General features: G+C 40.9%; 1 protein-coding gene across 4 annotated transcripts in view; it reads right to left on the bottom strand.

Annotated features, from left to right (window-relative positions):
* Positions 1–23,695, bottom strand: part of BTRC (beta-transducin repeat containing E3 ubiquitin protein ligase) — a 121,840-nt gene that overhangs the window by 11,945 nt on the left and 86,200 nt on the right. For all 4 annotated transcript variants that reach the window (XM_054071520.1, XM_054071522.1, XM_054071521.1 and 1 more), the window contains 7 exons: positions 17,942–18,173; positions 13,050–13,236; positions 8,518–8,614; positions 7,493–7,630; positions 6,905–7,023; positions 4,290–4,539; positions 3,489–3,607 (listed from right to left, as the gene is read on the bottom strand). In XM_054071520.1, coding sequence (XP_053927495.1) covers positions 3,489–3,607; positions 4,290–4,539; positions 6,905–7,023; positions 7,493–7,630; positions 8,518–8,614; positions 13,050–13,236; positions 17,942–18,173 — 1,142 coding nt within the window. The remainder of the gene's footprint in view (positions 1–3,488; positions 3,608–4,289; positions 4,540–6,904; positions 7,024–7,492; positions 7,631–8,517; positions 8,615–13,049; positions 13,237–17,941; positions 18,174–23,695) is intronic.

Genomic DNA, 23,695 nt, shown 5'->3' with positions numbered 1-23,695 from the left:
CTCTCAGCTGTAAATATCCCAGAGTTTTGGGCTTTGTGAAGAATTTTTAGCATGGACAATAAAATGCACACTACCTTGAAAAATATTTATGAAACACTTGAAACAACAATGAAGTAAATCTATTTGCTTTCCATGTTCTTGTTAGCTCTTTGACATGACTCCAGACATGATATGCAGAAAGGAAGATTATTTGCCTACAAGAACTGAAATACTTTTGATGTGCATTGTCTAGAGGTGTTCCACCTCTGGCTGAGACATACTGTGCTCATACAGGAATCTTCTAACAGCAGGATCTGCTGCAGCTCCCTGACACACAGCTGAAAGAAAGCAGCCACAAATGTTCCTAAATGCTCATTCAATCAGTGCTCAGACTGACATGAACTTCGCAATAGTGAGAAATATGGTGGTTCATGGAACTTCTCTGGGTGACATATCTCAAAGCAGCACAGCTGCTCAGAGGTCAGATTGCTTTCCTTGAGAGACAGACAAAGAAATAGATAAATTGTCCCCACATATTATACTCCCGAGGTCCCCCAGGGAATGATCCAGATCCAGTGGATGTGTGCCCAAGGTTGGTGGATAGGGATTGTAGCTGTCCTGCCATGACAAGCTGCTCTCACTTTGGACAACAGGGGAATGAACAGAACTGTTTCGTCACTGAAACTGGGAAAAGATTTGTCCATGCACACACTTGAGGCCAATGAGGAGCATAAGGCGACTTTTCAATCCGTGAAGTTGGTCTTTCAGGAATCTGTGAAGATCTCAATAGTTTTTACTTGAGTATCATCACACCAGGCAAGGTCAGAGCAAGTAACTCCATGGCAAAGGTCAGCCAAAGGCACTTGGCTGGTCCAAGAGCACTAAGACTCTCAAGGACTGTAAACAGGATGGACAATGCCAGAAATGAACTGGTGCAGAAAGGTTTGAAGAGCAATCTTGTGCCAGGAACTTTCGTGCCATGTGTTTCCATTCCTTGCCATCAATCCTGAAATTGCCAGCAGTGCTGGCAGGCTGCATCACACTAATTCAGACCTGTATTTTCTGGTCGTCTTTTAAGGTTTTACCTGAATCTGAATGGGGTTAGAAGACAATTATCATGTCCCTAGCTATGTAGGGAATGGGCCTCCATGTAGAAGGGACAACTACAATGTAACAGGAGAACTTCCTGACAGAATTGGTGCTAATGGAGAACCGGTACCTCTCAGATTTGATAATCTTCTCAAATTTCTACTTCTTTAAATAGTCAAAGGACCAAATAGTAATAGAACCTTGAGAACTAAATAAAAAACTCACTACAAAGTTTATGCAGTCAAAACCACTACCATTCTTCCTTCCTATAGCCTTGGGAGAACTTCTGGAAGTAGAGAGCAGTCTGCAATTATCTCATCCTTTAATTCACTTTAAGTCCTGGCAGATCTGGAAGACGTACAGAAGGCAGGTGAGCCTGAATCACCATCTCCTAGAGAGATGCTATCTAAACAGCTCAGTAGCAGATCCCCATGTGTGCACACATCGGAAGTCGAATACACACATGCACATCACCCACTTGTTTAAAAATTAACCCAAGATGATGTAGTCCGATTCTGTTTTCTTGCTTTAAATTATCTTTTTTTTTTCCCCTTCTTTTTTTCCTATGCCATGCTTTTTCTGTAGCAGTTAAGAACTTTGGCCCTAGAGACTAAGATACTAAAGTGATTGGATTAAACTTTGTGGATCAGTTTCTACCACATGGAAATTGGCACAACGATAGCGACGCCTATATATTCGTGTCCTCCTACATTCATGAAATTTCTGGCCTAAAACAAAACCTAAATAAGTTTTATACATGAAGTCTCTCTATTGAAAAAAAAGATATTTAATTTTCAGCTCCTTCACATGTCCTTATGCTTGCAGTGGCACAACTAGAAATCACAGAGCCATCTTTTGGAAAAGTTTCCCTGCAACTCAAGAATGATGAACTTCAAATTCTTTATCAGGAGGCAGCCTTTACTAAAGGACAACACACAACAGCTGGCATTTTACAGTGGATTAATATCAAACATACCAAGCACCAAGCCACCCACAAAGATGACTTAGTAACCTGCTCTTTCTTGATCACTCTTCCACCGATCTGTGCCCTCTGCTAATGGCTGGGAGAAAACTATGTGACCAGGTAAGTAAGGCACAAGCCTTGTCCACACAAATGCCAAACCCGATTTCCATTAAGATCCACTGCCAACATTCCTGAAATTCTAGCACAGTTTATCTGTCAACTAGGAATTTTGTCCAATGTAAATGTAAAAGTAACTGCATTCCTCTTTAGCGCTATCACTACCTTGGCATTTATTTTTATTAGCATTGCAAGTCATAATTTAGATCTTTCCCTAAATGCTGTAATACTTAACTTTCTTACTCTAATTAGGAGACAAAGTTTCATAGTACAATAGCAGAGGCTTATTTTTTTCTATTTGAAGTGGAGGAGTTCCTAACATATATAAGCAGTGAACTCTTACACAATGCCTGTAATACTTTTTCCCCTGATTAAGAGACAGAAGTTCCAGCTCTCTTGCTCATGCTCTCAGCTAGCCTTATATTAAAATCTGGCACAATGACCTGGTGGTGCCAACTAAAGGACCACCATTTTCCTACAGAATGCAAAGCAGGGAGAGATAGCGTGTTGCAAGCAAAGTCCACAGGCCAACAGTAGCATGAATCATTCTCACTGAGGAGAAATTATTACTGACACACCAAGTGAAGGGTTTCTGCTTACACTCTCCAGCTTTCAAGGTCTATCAGAAGGCAAACAATTATTTAAAGCAAGGACAAAGACAAAGACAAAAGTGAGGTTGCTCTTACTCCTGTTTGCACAACAGAGCCATTTCCCTACATCACGTACACTACTACTCAAGTTTGCTCTGTGCACCCCAAGATTAGTGGGACATCCTTCCACCAGCAGCTGCAGGATATATGGAGAAATTCTGGCTCATGATACCAGAAGGAGTTAAATCTCAGACTGCAACCAGGGCAGCTGGAGAAGTGCAAAAGACAGCAAACTGAACTTCATGCTCTAAACCAGCTGTTCCAAACTTAACCAGGTGCCAAGTAACACAAGAAGAGTTTGGCAAGAGCCCAGGAGGATTTCTGCAGAGGATTAAATGCCTCTTACTGCAAATCTGACCCCTTTAACTAGACACAGAGCCCAATTAAAATATCACAAGAGGACATCACAGAAAGTGGTACTTGCCAGTTCTTTCATACACCAGAATTGCCAGAGCAATGCAACTTGTTGATTAGTATGGTACTCTTGAGATACAGAGGATGAAAGACAACACAGTAAAAAAAGCTTCTAATATCCCTTTCCCGTAGTTTCCAATGTTCTATACCAAAGAAAGCATATTTCAAAGACGACAAGGGTACAGAGCCCTTCAGTTGCCTAACCTCTGCACATCCCAGGGCATCGGAAACAACGTGCTTGCACAGAACTCTGCAACGAGGCGTGTGTCTCTCACCTGATAGTATTATCTGAAGAGCCGCTCACTACCAGCCTGTCTCTGTACTGCAGACATGCAATGCCTCGTTTGTGGCCATTTAAGGTGCGCACAAATTCGCAGGTACTAGTGTTCCATACCTGTGACAGAAAGCAGGGAGGGAACCACACAGAGACAAAATCATCAAGAAAAGACTAACAAAAGCTGGTATCTGTATGATATATAGGTGCAGTCAGAATGGTCTTAATTGCAGATGCCATCATTAAGACTGGGAAAATTACCCCTCTCATGACTTGTGTCTATACTCTGCAACTGTTAGCAGCTTGGGTCACTGTACACAGAAGATCTTTGCCATACTATATAAGAATTAGTTTCCAAACTAAGGCTTTAGCACTCCTGGGCTATGATGTAATCTATACAGGATCTAGGTTTTCCTCAGATATAAAGCTGCAGATTGGGATCAGAACAGTAGCACTGAAATCATTCCTATCCACTCCTCTTCACTTTTGCCCCCATGCTGCCCTCTGACAACTGTTTGAATGGCTGATGCTGAAACAGACTATGGAAGTGGTCAAGTTGAAAAAGAATACAGAGAAAAAAAAGTCATTTTTCAACTGCATCTAGACTTGATTTGTCATGTAGCTCTGTAAACAAGTTGTGCAAGCTCAACAAAGTAGGGATGAGTGGAAATCAGCTCCAATTAGCTGCTTCTAAAGGACGATCTGTGTAATAACTCTCAAAGAGCATCTTCCCTGCCTGGTCACTGTTCCTGGTTATTAAATACCCCAGTTCTGCAAATAAAAAGCCTCTGAAACACCTTACCTTTATAGTTCTGTCACCTGATGCTGATACAATGTACTTGTCATCGAAGTCCACTACATTGACGGCAGCTCGGTGCCCTACTAGCACCCTCCTCAGGGTGATGTCTGTTGGTGAAGCCATGTCCCACACCGCGATGGAACGGTCTTTGGAACACGTCACCATCATGCCATTGTTGAAGCGGAGGTGCAGTACCGCTTCACAGTGGTGAATCAGCGTATTCAGCATCTCGCCTGCATTCACGTCCCACACCCTGCAGTTTAAAATTTCAAACCAGAGAGAAGAGAGTTAAAAAACTGTACCGTGGATTTTCTGCAAAGTGAGAGAAGGACAGGGAGAGGTAATAGATTCTCTAGCAATATTAGAGAAGCAAACACCACAAGTTACAGCTACATCTATTAAACAGTTCATTAAAAGATGTATTATATAAACCTGTTGATTATGCATACATCGAGACAGTCCAGCAGCCAAAAACCCTGCAATGCAGTTAATACCATAAAAATAACCCAGCCAGGACAAAAGCGTTCTTTAATTAAGGGAATTTAGTGCAGAGGAAAGCTATGAGATTTGATGGCCTTAAAAGACTGATGTTTCCTGGTTTTGTCAGCCGACCACACACTCCATTTCTAGCCAATGAGTATTTAATCATGACCTGTGGAGAAGCGAGTTCAGTGACAGGTTTAATTTTTGACCTCTCTCACAGGACTATCAACTCAAAGGAAAATTTATACAGAAGCAGGAGACAAGATAAGGCCTTTCAAACGAATACAAGTAATTGCCACAAGTTGCACCATGAACTGCATTTACTCTGCAGTGCATCTGGTATGCAGCTACATTCCAGGAATGTGATGAATACCCAAATTAAGACAGAGCATTTATGTCAATTTAACGTTGGACCCAACTGTTTCAGCCGAAAGATAATTTAAGATGTAAGTCAGACAAAGGCTTCATACAGAACTTCTAGGACTTCAAATGAAGATTTTAAGCCTTAAAAATATATCTTTTGGGCTATTCCGTTGGTGAATTTCTTTTACTCTCCATAAGGAGACTTCTTTTGGCACTATTACACCTGTATCCCTGATACACTACATAACAGCAGAAAATGGATGTACCATCAGGCACATCAGACACTGTTGAAGTTAAAACTTTCCTCTGCCAATAAGGCGAGCAGTAAGAAAAAGCAAGATATGAGAAAGATTTCTAATGTCTTACTTTCTAACTATGGAGGCTTAAGTGCGTCAACTTACAGACTACAAATGAGGAAGAAAACTACATTCCAATTACAAAAGGCAAAGAAGAAAAACCCACAGACTAAAACCTGAGCCATTAACAGACGAGCAGTTTGCAGACAAGGTTGCCAAACTGAACAGGAGCTGGAGACCTACTGACTTCTTTGGACAAGTGCATCCCTGAGATCTCAGAAGCATTAAGAACCCATCTGTACTGTCTATTGGATGAAGCCCCTCTTCTGAGGAGACCCAAGGATAAAAGTGATACATCCTATGTGCCTCTGGGGTCTGTACAAACATTTATAGATACAGTGGGAAACAAAGTATTTCTGGGCAAGTAGCCAGTCTACAATTTGGCCTGCCTGGCCTGATATGGAAGATGATAGTGCTTGTTACAGAAAGCAGTCTCTCCTTTGCTAGCTGTTCCACACAGTGCAGTTCCCACACCGTCTCCAGGCAGGCGATGTTGTAATGATACAACAAGTAATGATACAACCCCAAAATCTAGCAGCACCACAAGACTGCATTCATCACATGTCAGGAACTACATTTAATGGTTATTAGCTTAACAGTGGTAGTTTACATGCAAGCACGGTGATAACCATGAGGAGCTTGCAGCCATAGGAACACATGGTAATAGCTTCAGAAAAGGCCACTGACACAGATTTTTGTTGTCTGTAACTCCACTGCACGGGCACTTTTTGTACTCTGATAAGAGGAGAATATATAACAACACGGAGAAGACAGACTCGCTCCTACACATCCAAGTTCATACTGTAATTCACTAGCTCATATGTGCCTATATTTACACTGCAGATCTTAGACTCTCTAGGATCTTGTAACACGTCTAGTGGACTTCACATCTCTACAACATGCACCACAAGTGCTGACTTGAGGTGTCCAGCCTTTTGCTGGAGACTGAAAGGATAGCAAAGTTAGAAAGATTGAATGAAATGAAACACCATGCTGAAATTTAATTAAAAGTCAAAGGAGATCTAGTCATACATCTTTTGTGAAAATTAAGTGACGATGGATGACTAAACCTTCAAACTTGCTTTGAAAACTTCAATGAACTTTTAAAAAGTTATTCTCAGGGAGAATTTAAACATTCTCAGGGAGTGTGAAAACATGCAAAACCTTGGTGAAATGTCAGATGGCCTTCCTAAGTCATCTTGACCTTGACCAGCCTTTCCTTAGGTTCTCATTTCTGCTTGACGGCCATTTGCATGGACATCTGATAAACAAGGACAGTTACACTTCTGAACAAATGCGCTGAACTACTTTACACAGCTTACATTTGAGAAAATTGAACAGCACACATTTAAGAAAAGATCATTTAAGGCTAAAATCCTAGAGGCAAACAGCTAGCTTCAAATCATGAGCACACACCTGACTGTTGAGTCCGAAGATCCAGTAATGATCACCCGTTCATCATACTGGAGGCACAGGACAGAACCCGTGTGACCGGTGAGAATTCGCTTGCATTCCAGTGTATTCTTATCCCAGATCTAAGAGAGCAAACATTCAAAACCAGACAGCTCAGTAAGGTTTTCATCTTTCAGCATTATTGGTTTGATTGGGCTGGTTTTTTACTACAACTTACCATCTGTAGTGCAGTTAAAACACCTTTAGAGGCACCTGTAGACTCTTCTACAGGCTCTTTGGTGCAACACATTAACATCTTTGATATTACTTTACTAAGAACACTGGTTTTACCCTTCTTATCAGGGTACAGGGCACAGTAATTACATAGTCCGTAATTACTGATGGACAAAACCTCTGCTAGCGAAGTCTGTTGTAAGAAAACAGGATCTCTCTTGCCAGAGAGAAAAGGCATCCATGCTGTGCAGGTGTGAAGCAGGAAGAGAAGGCTAGGTTACTAATAAGAGACTGGGTACGTGTCACTGAAATTAGGATACTTTTATTCACGGCACAGGCATTACATGCCACTAGTAAGCCACTCTGGAGCATTCTTACCTTGATAGTATTGTCTCGTAGGCCACTTACTATCTTCTGATCATCATACTGTAAACAATAAACCCCTTTGCTTGTCTCACTGCGGCAGTGGATTCTCTGTAAACTGTGCCTTCCACACCGCCAGTTTGACTCTATTGTCTTGAGGAGAGAAAAGAGACAAAAGAGAGGTAAAAATAAAGGATGAAACTATGTCCCACATTTTTCTTTGCTTGAGTAGATAGCAGATACTTTTCTTCACAGTTTTTCCTACAATCAGGCTCATACAATGACCTAATTTAATTGTTTTCTAAAAGAAACAACACACATAATAAAACCAATTAAATGGACAAAAGCCTGGAAAATATATCATGGCTAAACTTGTCTGTGTTGTCTGGAATGCTGAGGAAGAAGCGACCCAAAAGCTTTTTTCTATCTCCAACCTTTAACCCTGTGTGAATCAATGACTAAACAACTGAAGAGTAAGTCACAGCTGAGCTCTAGCTAAGTGCATGTACAAACTTGTCACAACAATGCCTGAGCACTGCTTTTGCTATTAGGAAACTACCAGATCATGGCATTTTGCTCACACTAGATACAAGGCAACCATACACAGTCACTTGATGTTTTCCTGGGTGTTAGGATTGCGAACTTTAGCAATGAACTTTCTGTATGGCTTAGTTCTTGATATCTGTCTGTAACATCTTATTAGGTCTCATCTGCGCTAGGTGAAGCAAAGTACTGCATAACAGAGGAAGTTAAGATGGCACACGGCTGCTGTGACATCTGACGTGCAAGGTGTAGAGACTCCATCTGCATACAGCTCACTGAAAAATACAACTCATTCTCTGGCTAAGGAAGCAGCGAGACCTGGGACCTCGTATAACTGTCCCAGATCTACAAACTCTGGGCAAACACAGACACACCAGATTTAATTAAATGTTTTATTATTACAAAATATTCTCAGATTTTCGGCATCCTGAATATATCAGGAAGATTTAAAAGGAGCACCAACAAAAAACCACCATATCTGGAAAGGTGTTTCTTACCTCTATGTCCTGTATAATTTTGGGGTAAAGTGCTCTGTAGAAGGAGTTGGGTGGTGCAGTCCCATCAGGAGGTTTATTTTTAAATAGATATTGTCCCCTGGAAGACAAAGAACACTTCCACTGAACACAAATCATGTTTCAGCATTTTAGAGAAAAGTCCTCCTGGCATTTTACAAATGGGCAACCACTGTGGAAAAGCACAGACAAGATTCATATTCAAACTTAATTTACTTAGTAAGATGGGATGGTTTCTTGCTTGTTTGCTCTGTTAGTGCTGCATTTAGACCCTGAAATACTCATGAAAAATCTGTGCCAAACTACTCGGTGAAGTGGAATATATTGCCTTCTATGGACGTGAGCCTGTTCAACTCAATAGGAGGTGAGAATGGCTCATGCCTGCAACACACATACCCATATCAGCGGTCACCTCTAAAATATAGTGTAAAAAGAAAATGAAAGAAGCCTAGGAACACGCAAACTCACTATGGACTCAAAGCCAGCTTTTATCAGCATTAGCAGAAACAGTATCAGTTTTGGTGCATGAACGTTTTACTGCTTCCACTATGTTTTGGTAAGCAACACTTCATCTGTGGTGCCTCCCTCATTTCAACACTGATTTGGAATACTCATATCCCAAGCTAGATTTCTGCTACAAAAAATTCTGTAAACAGCAATCACTACCTGCTGTGTAAAAAACTTTAATTCCTCATCCTGAAGTTAAGAAGCCACCAAACACGGTGTGGAAGCTAGTAAACCCCACCATGGGCATACTAACTGCTGTTCTGCCTGGCAATATGCCTCACAAAATGGAGAGAGGCACAAATGCCTCCGAGTGTAATCCTGGCATCAGAGGCACAGAAGTTTACACTGGGCCAGCTCTCCACTTCTCCCTCCCTTGCTCCATTATGGCATAATTAATTGTTCAATACTTCATTCCTCATTTCTTTTTCGTCCTTTCCATACAGCATGTCTTGAAACTCATTTGACAGACTGTACATTAGTTGCCCTGACATATTTGAATTAGGAAAATAAAAAACATTAACTGAAATTTGTAGGTTGTAAGGAAACAGCAAACTATAGTACAATTGAACTATAGTATATTGAACAAACAAAAGAACAAATGCTCAAGGAAAGAACTTTTGATAATTCCTTAAATAAGGCACTTTAAGAATGACTTGAGAGAAACGTGCTTTCTCCTTTGGACAGAGGAATTATCCGGATCTTCAAATACAGCCACCAGCAGCCACTTGTATGGGGACAAACACAGGTGAAGAAGGGACACATGGATGCAGGCAAACCATTAACTAGATAGTTGCCCATTTCTACAATACAATCTGGAAGTGCATACAAGAAAATTAAAATTATTGGCCCAAGGGGACAAAAAATTCTTTGCAAATACACAGAATACCTAGGACGCATCCTGGAAGACTTGAGGTAGGTCTATGACAATCTGCCTACACGCCTATGTGCCTGATGGACTGTCTATTGTTTCCAACCTTAATAGCTGATCTAACAAGGTCTTGTTACTACCTATGCACTCACACCTTGCTGCATGTAAAGTCAGTTGTTTACAGTTCAGCTAAAGGATCACTTGGAATTTCCATGGCATCCCAGTGGCCGTTGTTCTGTGGGTCTGGGATAAAAGGAACTATTGTTTGCAGGTTTTAAAGACTGGCCAATTCAATCAAATATTCAGATGGACACAATTATGCCCAGATTTTGGGCTCCTGTTCTATATTTCTCTAAATCTGTGTAACCCTTACTGCTTCCTGACAAGCTGTCAGTGAAGGCCACTGTGCTGCAGAACTGTGTGTTTCTGTTGTAAACCACGAGCTGCAAATGCAGATATCAGGCAGCCCACATGCAAAGTGAGGAGCTGTAAGCAAGCAACACCAGTCACCTATCATTCTCACTGTCCAGTTAGTCACCTCCCTGTGCCATTCACAGCATTAGCTATAACAAGCTATAAAGCTCTATATGGCAGAAATGAAATTGCACTGGATATTTCTTGTCTGTCTCTCTTAACCACCCCACCATGCCTGCAGTTGTATCTTGTAGAGCTAATCAGAGGGTAATGGGAAAGTCAGGGCACAATTTGCTCCTGTTGTGTCAAAGCAACCTACAGGACACAGTGTAAACCTGAAGAAGAGGTACAGTAACAGGGTGTGACTGTCCTTTGAGATCAAAAGCAGAATTTGGAACTGTTTCTTAGAAGTATCATGTGTCATAATCACTAGTAACAGGTGGTAATATTATTTCTAACATCTGGAGGGAGCCACTCAAAAACTATTGGCTATGATTTCTGACAAGATGTAGAGAATAGGTGAAGTCCAATAGAACAGGAAAAAGACAAATGTAGCTCTTGCAATTTTTAAAGGAAGAAGGTACCACCAGGGAAACAGTGGACTGACCAACTCAACTTTGATAGCTTAGCAGTTCTAGACCACAGAGTCAATCAGATGAGCACCTAGAAGATAAAACTGTGACAACAGGCAGCACTGTTCAATCCAGAGTATAACATGTCAAACTGACTCAATTTCTTCTCATGGGCTAGTCTCATGACTTAGCAAGAGAACTACGATCTTGGAAGAGCTCGAGGGTGGACACGCAAATGGTTGGAAAGCACGGTTTACCAATGCTGCACTGTCTAACAGGATGGCAACTGGGATCTTGCACGGAGTCTGTCCTAGTTGTGTCACTATTGAGCATTTTAATTATTGACAAAGAATGGAATAGAGAGTGCATTTATTACCTGGCCAATGATACCAAAGCTACAAGCACCCTGGAGGACAAGATTAAACTCATAATGCTTCTGACAAAATGGAAAAATACCAAACAATAAATAGAATCTAATTCAATAAGGACACATGCCAACTTCACCAGCGAGTAACAACATAGGCATGCAAGATGAGGAACTGGCTAAGCAGAATTTTCAGAGAGAGGGTGATTCATTAAAAACAGTATTATTTAACTGTTAAAAAATAGCACATGTTCTATTAGAAAGCATAAAATGGAGTGTCCTCCATATGGCATGCAAAGCAGTACTTCCCACACCATCAAACTCTGGTGATGCCTTGGAAGAAGTAAAACCCCCAGCTGATTACACCATCCTCCAAGAATGAAGCAGAGTAATTGTGGAGGATCTAAACAAAGAAAACCAAGAAGGACAATGGGACAAGACAACAAACGATTATGGTGGGTTAGTGCATCCAAATTGTAGGAAACATCATCTTCCAGCATGGAAAAGACTAATGCAATAATGAGACTATGCAACTGTTCTGTGTTTCTGTGTAGGCTAAATATAACTTGCTGAACTGCAACTAGGAAGACGGTCTATATTTTAGGAAAATCTTTCTAACGCTAAAGTCAATAAAACAGTGGAATTCCTTGCCTAGGCAAGGCCTGGGAAGTGAAGGTTTTTGAGAATAAGTTAAGATGACCATCTGGGATGATTTCAGAGAAACCTGGCTCTTCCTTTGGGAAACAGGAGGGACTAAATACCCTCTCAAGGTCCTCTTCAGACTTACTGTGACCTGAGCAAAAATAGAAGTCCTGCAGAGAACAAGGAATAAAAGGAATGCAAAGGTTACCACTGCCATGCTCGTGCTTGCTTTACACTCTTTATAAACATTACACTATTGGAAGCAGATCAAAATCGTATTTATTTATAAAGGATGTTCCATAATCCTGATTTACTCACCTTTACTTCCTGAGACAAACAGTACAACAAAATTAACCATAAACCAGGAGTCTTTGTTTGCAACTCTGTATCTTTTTCTTTTTTAATAGCAACCAAAATGCCTGAGCTGTCACTTTTATCTTGTTTATGAAATATTCATACCCAGCTTCCTTTCTGCCAACATCCTAGGGACACCCTTGGAAAAGAAAATTATGTATTAAAGGACGTACCCCTGAGAGGGAAAGTTCTAATGAAATGTTAACAGAGCAGCTTCAAACTTGAGTGAGACCCACATAGTAGTAGGGCTATTCCAGATGATTATTAACTAATCTATCTGCATTTCTAAAGTCCCCTATTCTCCTTGGTACCTATCCTCAGCTTCCAGTTTGAAAATTAAACAGATATCTAATAGTGAAAATCTGCTGAGGAAAACAAACAGACCTATCAGGAAACAAAACTAATTCATTGCACATGCTGCCCCACTGCCACCCCTAAAAAAACTCTTCTGCTCTGAACTGCTGACTAGTTTAGTGCTCCCCTGGGGCATACACAGCTTCTTAATTTGAACCGAATGACAGCTGGGTGCAAAAATATCAGTCTGTATATCTCACTTGTCACCAGTGGAATAAGAGCACGATCAGATGAGGAAGGTGAGGAAAATGTCCTCACGTTGCCTGCACAGCCAAATGATGCCCTAACTCCCCAACCCCCAAATATGGTTTAAGTGTCTGTCAGGTTTGGAACCAATGTGATGTTTCAGGGTGCTAAATAATCCTCTTTAAACATGGTTTGAAAAACACAGCACCTACGGGCCTGAATGGGGGCAAAAGAGGTGAAGACGCAGTTTCCTCACCATCCTCTCCTCTCTGACAACCCCCTCCACAGGGAGTCTGTCCTGACCATTCTCTCAATGAGTTTCTTCCACAGCATGCCGTCTGATGTCACCCGGTACCACTCCTTGCACACGAGCTCAGCTGCACACAATGATTTCGCATCCAGGTACGACAGAATGTTCTCAGCAATGTGATCCAATCCCCGAGCTGAGGGAGGAAAAAAAAAGGATTATTTTCTGAGGAGACACGGAATTTAAAACAATCCCCCTTGCTAGTACAAAGATGTCCTCCCTTTCCATCTCCTCTTCTGCCTGCAGAGCTGGACCAAATGCGCAGAAGAGCATTTGCGACTAAGTTCAGGAGCGAACAGCATTCTCCAAGTTCCTTTGGATATAACACAACAAGTCATTAAAAATAATAAAGAATCCAAGAAGTCATTCCAATCTATTTCGATGGGTTTTAGCACTAGGGGGATATTCTATGGATGGCATTTCCAACTCAGCGACGCAGCCCCCAAAATCTCTCTATATTAGGACCATTTCTCATCTCACTGCTACAGCTGTTCTCATGTTCCAACGGCTCAAAAGCTGTTTTTGCTAAAGCAGTAGCTTTTAAACGTAATGAAGAAAAAAATATATATTCCCAATGTGTGCCCTGAAGGGTAGTGGTACCTTTAGACATGGGGAAGGAAAAGATATGCAGATGCACAGGGAAGTGGAGAGGGAAGGAGAGACTGTGTAAGGAGAACACGAAGCAGGTTTGCTACTTTCATTTATTTTAATGGGTGGAGGAAAAATATGCACTGAAACGGTATAATTTGCAAATATTTTCCAGTCTGAATACCAGGACTGGCTTTGTTTCAACATGGCTGGAGTGAAATGTAAAGCAATTGCCTGGTTAGCACCAAGCAGCCCGATGTAGCATCTGTGTAGCTGCGGGTCAGGGAAGGTTATGCTACGTTTCTTAATTGGATGGATGTATCCAATAAAAATGTGCCCTTATCCCCTCAAATTTAAACACCAGCAAGACTTCAGGAAAGTAAGATGCCTTTTAAATGAGATGTTGCATAAATACAGCTCCTCTTGGAGGCTGTTTAATTCACAACACCACTGAGAGATTATCTCACTTCACAGGTCAAATTTCAGAGGCTTTGTGGAAGTTCTAGTTTAGACCCTGTCACCCCCCAGGCATAATGGTAAGAGCAAGCAAAAAGGAAGCATGGCAGATTGGTATTACATGCATCTTCCCTCCAGTTCACATTTGGGACAGAGTTAAATATATCTTTTCTTGCTTTTAAAACAAGGGCCTCAAAGACCAGGCCCTGCTTGTGACAGGGAAAGAGAAAGCAGCAAGTGCATTTTTACAATCACATGCTCATACTTCTGCAAACCAAAACTGGGTGCAATCAGCTGATCCTGATTAGAGTTCATGAGACATAAAAGGCCCTATCTTTGTTTCTGTTAAGCAAAAGACCTCAAAATTACCTTCCAGTGCATAAAACCAAGAAAATTCAGCATGCCTCCTTACTGTGCTTTCAAACACCTTAAATTCATAACACACTTTGGGTGAGACATTTTGCTCAGCGTTTTATGTCTCCACTCATACAGTGGAAGAAACATGTGAATGGTACTCCATTCCACACAATCAGAGTGCAGACAGAGGCCTGACATTTCTTATCTTTATAGATGCAAAATTAGATGTCAACCTGCAAAATAAAAGCATCAGAAGCCTTTATTATGTATTTAATCTGAAAAGATCTATACAGCCACTATACAGAACTCTTTAAAAAAAAAAAAAAAAAAGTGTGTTTGTAAATTTAGATTGACACTACAGCAGCTCATGGAAAGAGATAGACAATGTGTTAGTGAACCTGAAACAGAATTTGCAGGAATTCTGCAAGTTGGCAGGATAGACATGGACATTATGTGCCCCTCTGCTTTCCGATCCTGACTCCTGCACCTTTTAGCAAACTTCACTGGGTGAAAATGGCACATCTGCTTTAAAATCCGTGTTGCTTCCAATGGAGCTGTAGACATTCACAGACCCGCCAAGGTATCTACAAATGCCTGCCTGTGAAGTATCCATACTGACGGCTTCATGTAAGCAGGATGACAGCAAGAAATTATTTTATACAGGGAACCAATTGGTGCCCTTAGGAAGCATGGTTACACTGCATGAATTGAGAAGAGCAATCTTTCAAGGACAGGTTGGATGGGGCTCTGAGCAACCTGATCTAGCTGAAGATGTCTATGCCTCTAGTTGAAGATGTCCATGCCCACTGCAGGGGGGTGGACTACATAACCTTCATGGTCCCTTCCAGTCCAAACCACTCTATGATTCTATGGTCTTCACCCACAGGTCTGCCTCTGATCCATCTGGATCATCAGCAGTTGCACTTTAGAACTTGCTGTAATGAGGTGGTGCAACTACTCCCGTGACTATAAGTGATCCTTTACTCTTGGTTCCAGACCCTTCACAGAGAAGGAATACTAATGTTTTGGCCTCTCCTTCCCACATTTATGAAAAGTGAAGGGCAGAGCTATTTTGGCCTGGCTGCAGACTCAATTTTATTATTATGTTTCTTAGGAACACTAAAACTCACTGAGACATATGTGTAACAAAGAATTGCTTCCTTATAAAAGAGAAATCTCTGCTTACAAAAGTTCTTGCTAAATTGATGTGAAACACAATTAGCACTTCCAGCCTCCACACTAACAAGAATGTTTCAGTTATTTCACACATGAAACCCTTACAAAAATGACTTTCCTCATAAAAAATGTTAAACAGCTTGAAAATGCTAAGCAGAGACCTTATTTTTCAGGAACAGAACAATGTTTGTTAAGTACACAGTTAAGCTGTGTTTCTCAAGCAACTTTAATTCTACCCAAAGTACTAGGAAAATAATCTGAGCCAATTTTGCTCTATATTAGTAAAATGTGCTCATGATTTAAAACTACCTTTAATTCTGCTCACTCTTTTGGGCAGTGCTAGGAGGACAGAGATAATATAAGATGCCTCGTGATTTTGAAGTAGCTCTATTGTTTTGTTTGCTCAAGGGGGAAAACAGGAGAGAGAATGAAGAAGTAAAAATGAAATCGGAACACTGAATACTTGATAAGGTCAGAAAGCTAAAAAATACTTAAAGAAATTAGTTTTTTTTAGTTATGTGACTTAATTTGAAATTTTAGGTTCACCACTCTTTCCTAAGCCGTTTCTCACTTTCCCTTTCCCAGACCCCCATTAAAAACATGCCTATAATCGAGACAGGCTGCAGAGCCTGAGCCAGTGTAATTCCTTGCTATTAAACTTTCTCCCTTAGAGCTACATTCGCTAGGACATTAGCACTTTACAAATATGCAAATTAATGCACATACATTATTTAAGCACACAGTTCCCACAACTATTCAAATCTCAGATATGATTCCTATCCATTCTGCATTCTGAGATAGTCAGAGTAGTTGCTTCCTGGGAAGTGAAAAGACCACTAACGAATACAGCATGGCCAGGGAATTCTGAATACCTCTGAAAATATTTATAACATTTGCTAAAAATTTTCAGAAAAAGGCCTCTAGGATGAAATTAAGCAAGTGCAAATGAGATGTGTTGGCTTGCTTTGATGGAGTTTTGTGGAGAAAGACGTGGAACAAATGTGTAAGTAATTATATGTATCCTTCCACTTTAAAAGTGAGGAAACCAACACGGTCTCAAAATACTCCCTATTTTGCTGAAACAGAATAGCTCAAGTTATAATGCTGCTCTAAGCACACAAGATTATTGCCACTGGACTACTAAAAACTAACATAAAGCAGGTACTTAGCATAACTAAGATTTTTTTTTGTAATGCTCCAACAGCCATTTGATTACCGGGCACAATGAGCTTAGAAGTCCAGTGAGTCTATGTATTTAACTTCATAGCAAAACTCCTCTGGTTCCTTTATGCTTTGTACAATTCACAGTTAAACATGCTTTTTTCCACCTTTAAATCCTTGAATTTAAATTTCCTCTTGAGAAATCCCTTCTGAAGAATGAACAAATGACTGGATCAAACAAATTGTTGGCGTTCAGCAGTTCTCCAAAGGTATTCACAGAACAAACTTTTGGCAAGAAACCCCTCCTTTCAACTATTTATTTAGAGCAAATTTCTGTAGAAGTTCTTGCTCAGGTCCATCTCAAACTAAGGACCTGTGCCATGAGCATGATAATCTATTAACTATCCTATCTACCTATGATCAAATGGTCTGAAAAAAAGGCTAAAGAGCCAGGAATTTCTGTCTGGTTCTGAAACTCCAGTGCTGTATACATTTTATCTCCCACTGGCTCAGTTTTCCCCTTTGCCACACAGGGCAAATACAAAATTGCACGTACACTACCTTGTGTGTGCATTCTGTGAGACACATTCAATGCTACACCTACGAAGAACAGGGATAATAGTCTCAATGGAAAACACTACAGAGGTGCAAAAAATAGAAATTTTCCATCCTTTGATCTTATGTCCTCCCTTCTCTGTTAGCAATAAATACATAATCAAAATGACAGTATTCTACTAAAAAGGAGACAAAAAAAAATCTAAGCAAGAAAAGGGAAAACGTCAGCTGAACAGCCAAAAGGAGTAGTAGTTTTAAACGTTAAAATTTTTTGTTATTCATGCATCGTTACGGACATGGTTACTGCTCTGTGGCTTGCGATGACTGTCCTTATGCTACATATATGAACTATCATTTACTCCTATCCAAACCATGATGCTATTAGATCATGCCTTGAGAGACGGTAGGAATAAATAAAATGTTACTACATTTAATCCAAAAGCTATCATCTATTTTGCAAACTGACCCTCTCCAGCAGGGTAGGCCAGAGTGGAACATCTTCTGAAAGACAAGATGGAGGAACAAGCTCCTTCTGCTTGCAGAAATACCTGGCAGTGCAGTGATGAAGTCCCGCTGTAACATGGGTTTGAGGTATGAGTTTATATGTCCGTGCTGGTAGTGACACATCTGGGAGATGAGATGCTCCACAAACTCCACCTGGTCCGACTCAGACCACTGTTCAAAATACTTGACGCAGAGTTCCTTCTCCTTCTCATAGCTTGCAGACAGTTTTCTTTGCTTGGGCACAATCATACTGGAAGTGCCATTGGCAAGTTTTGTCTGTAAACAGGAAGGAAAGAAAAACTCAAATTATACATATGAAAAGAAGTTCAAATTTTATGATTTTTTTTGCGTGTGGGAAAAAAAAGCAGAAGGAACATAAACGTGGCTGAGGCCATGTATCCCATTTGGTGCTGTCAGTTGGAGCACAGCCACCGCAAACTGTAACTCCAGTAGGACAACATGCTGGCTCGCTGCAGTGCAACACACAAAGGACTCTGGTTAGACGGGAAACCTTGAGAGGCAATTTAACATAAACTCAATTTTACTTGCATTGTGCTGACAATAAAATGCATTTGGATTCCTCATCTACAGGCACCAGCTACTCCAATGTACCTGCAGATAACTGCATTTGTATTCAGTTTCTTTTCTAAAGAAGGGACTGCTGCTAAAATTCACAGGGAATGCGTGAAATGGACAAGAAAAAAATGGATAGTACTTTTTCTGAGTATAAGGCTATACGTTAAGAGCAAAGCCAGCTAACACACACCCTGATATTCAGTACATGCTTCTTTCACATCATAAATGATTTTCAACTTCCAGAGCACTGTTGATGCCCTGTCAGAAGGACTCAGCTCCAGGAAGAGTTTCAGAGACAAAACAAAACACTGGCATTTCAATTTACCATTTGATAGCAAGATATAATTTCTGCTTTCTATACAAGATATAAAATATTAAAATTTATAAAATACATTCAGAGGTTCCATCTTAATTATCAAATAATTAAAAACAAATTAAAGATATCAGAATAGGGATGCCACATTTCCATTTTATGACGCTAATTCTAGGCATCAACCTTACCAGAAAACTTTGACTTTAAAAAAAAAACTACTACCTAAATCTCTCTGCAAAGATATCCAAGGATCTAAAAGAAATGCATGGATTAACTGAGTTTACAAGAAAAGAAAAAAAAAAACAACAAAAAAGTCCTTTTTTCAGCAAGCGCCAAAACAGTGGGTTATTTAGAGACCACAAAATCTAGTTACCAAAACTGGGTTTGGAATGCAGGAATTCCTCACTTCTCAGGAGTAAACAATCCCTGCGTTTCAATACCCTCCCTCAACCCCCTACAGCAATTCTGACCTTGAATAATTCGAAAATATACTCAACTAATCACCACATACATTTCATTTTCTAGAGAAAATCCACTAAATACTCTTTTCTGTGTTTCCAGCAGAGCTGGACAGACTTTCCTCTGGTGGAATAAGACAGTAATTAGCTGTCACAACTAAGACGCAGTTTCTTCTGTTTCCGAATTATGGTTTAAGTTTCTTTGAGACCACGTACCATGGAGATCATACCATGTGTTCACTCACAGAATCAGCACCCAATTCTGCAGCTTAGTGTTTTCAATCTTACTTTTATCCCCATTCCTCCCTGCAAATTTCTCTGTGTGTTCACTAAGATCATGCCAGACAAGGAGTATGACTGAACTTCAACTTTTCATGGACAGCATTGACTCCAGATGAGTTGTAGACCTGGTTACTGGGCAGAAGGAAAGAAATATTCTCTTCGAGTCAACTTTCTATACAGAGAAATCTCTAAAGGGACAGTTGTGCATGAAGTCCAAAGTGTGAAAGGCTGGAGTTATTCTAGCAAAGTCCACAGCAGGCAACAGCCTGGCAAAAAATCATTGGCAACGGACTGTAATAAACATCAGTCTTAGAGGGATTCTGATCACTTTTGCGCAGTTAAGCTGCCTGCAAAACAGCCATCCCTGTAAAAAAGCTGGATTAAGACAGCAGAGATGTTGTAGTCTACAAACTTGATCTCATTTTGTTTCTCATTTTGTTTGCTGTGAAGCCAATCACACAACAGGCTGTTTCTACGAAGCATTTCTTTAAAAACCTATATTTCTGCCTTTTAACTTGAGAGACTGTGAAGTCTGATAAATATACTGAGCGGAAGCTGATGTGCAAAGATCAAAAAAGGGGCAATTCCTTTCACAGATTGCAACCATGTTCCAGCCCCTCCCTGTCTCCTAAGCACCCTTCCCAGCAGTCTTCAGCTCCTCAGTTGCATCTAAAGCATCGCTTTGGGGTATCAAACAGGAGCTGCAACATCTGCAAAACCAAGTAATGGCTTATGTGTGTATAAACAGATGGCTTAGATGGGACAAAACAACCCATCTTGCCTGGATCCCAAGTGAATACAGACCTCTTGTGCAGGAACAATGAGTAAATCAAAGAGTCTATTGACCAACACTTGTTACAGCTCTGGAAGTCGAACTCCAGGCTTACAACGTGGATCTGCTATGAAAAGCACTGTACATGTTACCATGTTTTTGTCCAAATTGGTGGACAGGGGAACACTGTATTTTTCAGGTTCACACGTATACTTTGACTGCATTCAGACAATGACAGCTTGAGACCTGGTTCGTGCCTTTGCCTGCTCTGGTTTCCCACCAAAAGGAGTGAGGATACGCCCAGAGGTAGCCATGGTGTGCCCAAAAGGTCCTGCGGTCTACGCAAGCAGGAGACCAGGAGGACAGGGCAGACCACAAACATACTGGCTCTGCAGAGTAAAGACAGATGAATTCAGAGGACTCACAAACCACTCCATCACAAAACATGCTCATATGTATCCCCCAGACTGTCTGTAGCTACAGTTTACAACAAAACTCCAGAATTTCAATTTGAAGATTCCAGGAAACCCATTGGGGGTTCAGTGAAAAAGGCCTGTTAATAAAAAAAGTCAACAACAAAGCAACAACATCAAACAATTCTATTATTAAAGCATTGGAGGAGGGGCAGCATTTACTATCAGTAAGAGAATTGATTTGCTTCCTGAGAAACCTTGATGACTCAACCATTCTGATCAACTGCCTCGAGTTCACGACTAGCCATCTCAGAACAGCATCAGCAACTATTTCCTGGAGCATAAAATCATCAATGACTTCTCCCCTCTCCAGGTGCAATAACCAGACCTCACCTAAAAAAGAAAGAGCCATCCCACATGCCCTCCGTACTGCTAGGGTAAATGTCCTTACAGTCAGGGTTTCCATAAGCTCCACCTCCAAAAGTGTCAAAGAAGAATAAGCAGCGGTAGCCCATCACCTGGAGGAAGTTTGGGTATAATGGAGCAAACTACTAACTCAGAGCAGACAAAGCTTTTCTGACTCCCATCTCACAACCCCCTGTAAGAGAGGCACTTCTCAGTGCCCCAGTCAGCTCTTGGCACAAAACCTCATCAGCAGGAATAGCAGAGGTGTCCTCCCACAACGGTGTGTCTGAGCCAGTCGGCTGTGCCAGGAAACCCAGGGGGACTGAGTGCCTCAGGTTGGTACTAGCTCAGGGATCGGCGCAGTATGCTCCACTGCAGCCCATAATTACAAGACCATTTCTCCAAATGGCTACATTTAACACAAAGCACATTTGTATGCACAATGAAGTAGAAGAGGACTAATATATGAAAGGACTTTAATCTAAATAATGGCTTGCAACTATAGGAAGGTGCAATATTTCAACACAGATAAATAAAGCCTGGATAAATCTACTGCTCTGCATATAAAAAAGAAAACAGCCATGTGATATCACAGCTGGAACCCATATATGACAACCAAGGGTACTTTTGGTTTTGTACAGTACAAGGGACCAAAAAGCCTTCTAAAGCACAGAAAAAACCCACAGCACAGTTCTCTGACTCTAGTATAGCTCCAGTGTTTCCCCACCCACATGAGTGGTCACAACAAAAAAACCATCATGCAATCTAATAATTGCAGAGGACTTTGGAAGGCACTTCCCACAGGGTGGATGAGTGCAGATTATATGTTTCTTAAGGTAAGAAGATATCTTTTAAAGTCAAAGAGAACAAAAAGCTGTCTACTAGAATATTGAGAATGGCTTAGATGATCCCAGAGAGGTTTAGGACCTTCCGAACCTTCAAGACATCTTCATGCTGGAGCTTTGAAAAGACTGAGAGCTTATATCACCACTGCAAATTTCTCAGTTTCTCTCCAGACAAAAGGAAGAGACTTCCCTTCAATGTTCCGGTACTGACAGGTCACACTGGGCTTTTCCCCTCCTCCCTGGACTGACCGGGAGTAGAGGCTCTGACACAGATTGATGTCTTCTACTGCTCATCTGCAACTGCAGTGTTTCAACTCCAACTGCTTGCACTGTCAGTCGTGGTTAAGTCACTGATCTAGACAGAGCCACCTTAACAGGAATTTTGGATGGGTCTTACTGAAGGGGAGGAAAAAGGAGGACATAATGTTTAATTATAAGAAATGATTGAAATAGGCACAGACATACCCCGGGTGCCTCTGCACTGCAGCAAGCTCTAAACTTGTTATCGTTAATGGTTTAAATTTCACTGTGCTAATCATTTCAGGACACAAGCCTTTCTTGATAATCTAATGAATTATTCCAACATCCTTCAGCAAAAAAAATCCTCCATGACAGCACTAATTACAAGACGTTTTCCCAGTGCTTATGTAAAATATGACAGAGCAGCAGCTTAGGGAATTGCAGAAAACTGCTTCTAATTTCCACTGAGAAACTGACAAACAACTCTCTTTCATCTCTCCCAGCTCTCAAGTAAGATTTAACTTTCTCATTTAGTTAATTACCGAGTGAGGATCATCATTTTCCCGGATCGGAGCGGCACAGAGCCTTTATCGTGTTAACTTGTGAACTTGATCGATGGCTGCTGCTAAAACTTAATAACTTCACCCCCTGGCAAATTGTAAGATAAATATAATAGGAGAAACTCTGACAGTAAAAACCTGCCAGAAATGAGCGCTGTGTTTATGTTTCTTTGCAGGCAGCAAAAAAACAACCGACAGCTTATTACTGGGTGCGTGTTACTTATATTTAAAAGACTCCAGGCAGTTAACTTTCTGCATACTGTTCAAACTTTACTCACAAGATAAAAGACATTGGGGAAAAAAACAAGCAATGGGATGACAAAGAAAGGAACCACGGAGGTGTATGTCCAGAGTGTAAGGGGGGAAGACGGGAACTTCACAATGAACGTAAAGCCACACTTGTCTGTATATGAATATTCTTCAAGCTTAACCACATTAAAAATACCCACAACAGTGAATCCAGACATGAAACTAGTTTCAGCTGCAGCTCAAAGCTCAGGAATTTTGGAGCATGTTAGAAGCTGTGTGGGAAAAGCAGAGGGATTAAAAAGTCCCAGCGTGGCAGAGAAACTCAGCATGGTTGGCTTTTCCAAAGCAACCTGTGTGGCCACAAAACCGCTCGCTACTGCCCACGATGAAATACCACTCAATACCACTCTAATGTAGCAGTGTAACCAAGATGGTGAAATGGAGCTGAAAACAGGCCTCCATGCTAAAGGGCAGAGCTAGTACTCGAGAATTGTGGTGAAAGGGTGTTGTTTGCATGGCCTAAAGGCAATAACAGCATATTTAAGAGCATACAGGTTCAATTTCTATGGCTGGTTTCTCTTTAGGCTTTTAATTACCAAAGGCTGTAGAACGATTCCCAAACTGCCAAGGGTAAACAAAGGGGGGGAAAGTCTTTTGTACCTCTTTATTGGCAGCTTCCTACTAA

This window comes from Cuculus canorus, chromosome 7, assembly GCF_017976375.1.
Source record: "Cuculus canorus isolate bCucCan1 chromosome 7, bCucCan1.pri, whole genome shotgun sequence".
Taxonomy (NCBI): Eukaryota; Metazoa; Chordata; class Aves; order Cuculiformes; family Cuculidae; genus Cuculus; species Cuculus canorus.
The sequence above is the reverse complement of the archived record's forward strand: the minus strand, read 5'-3'. Positions and strand labels throughout refer to the sequence as shown.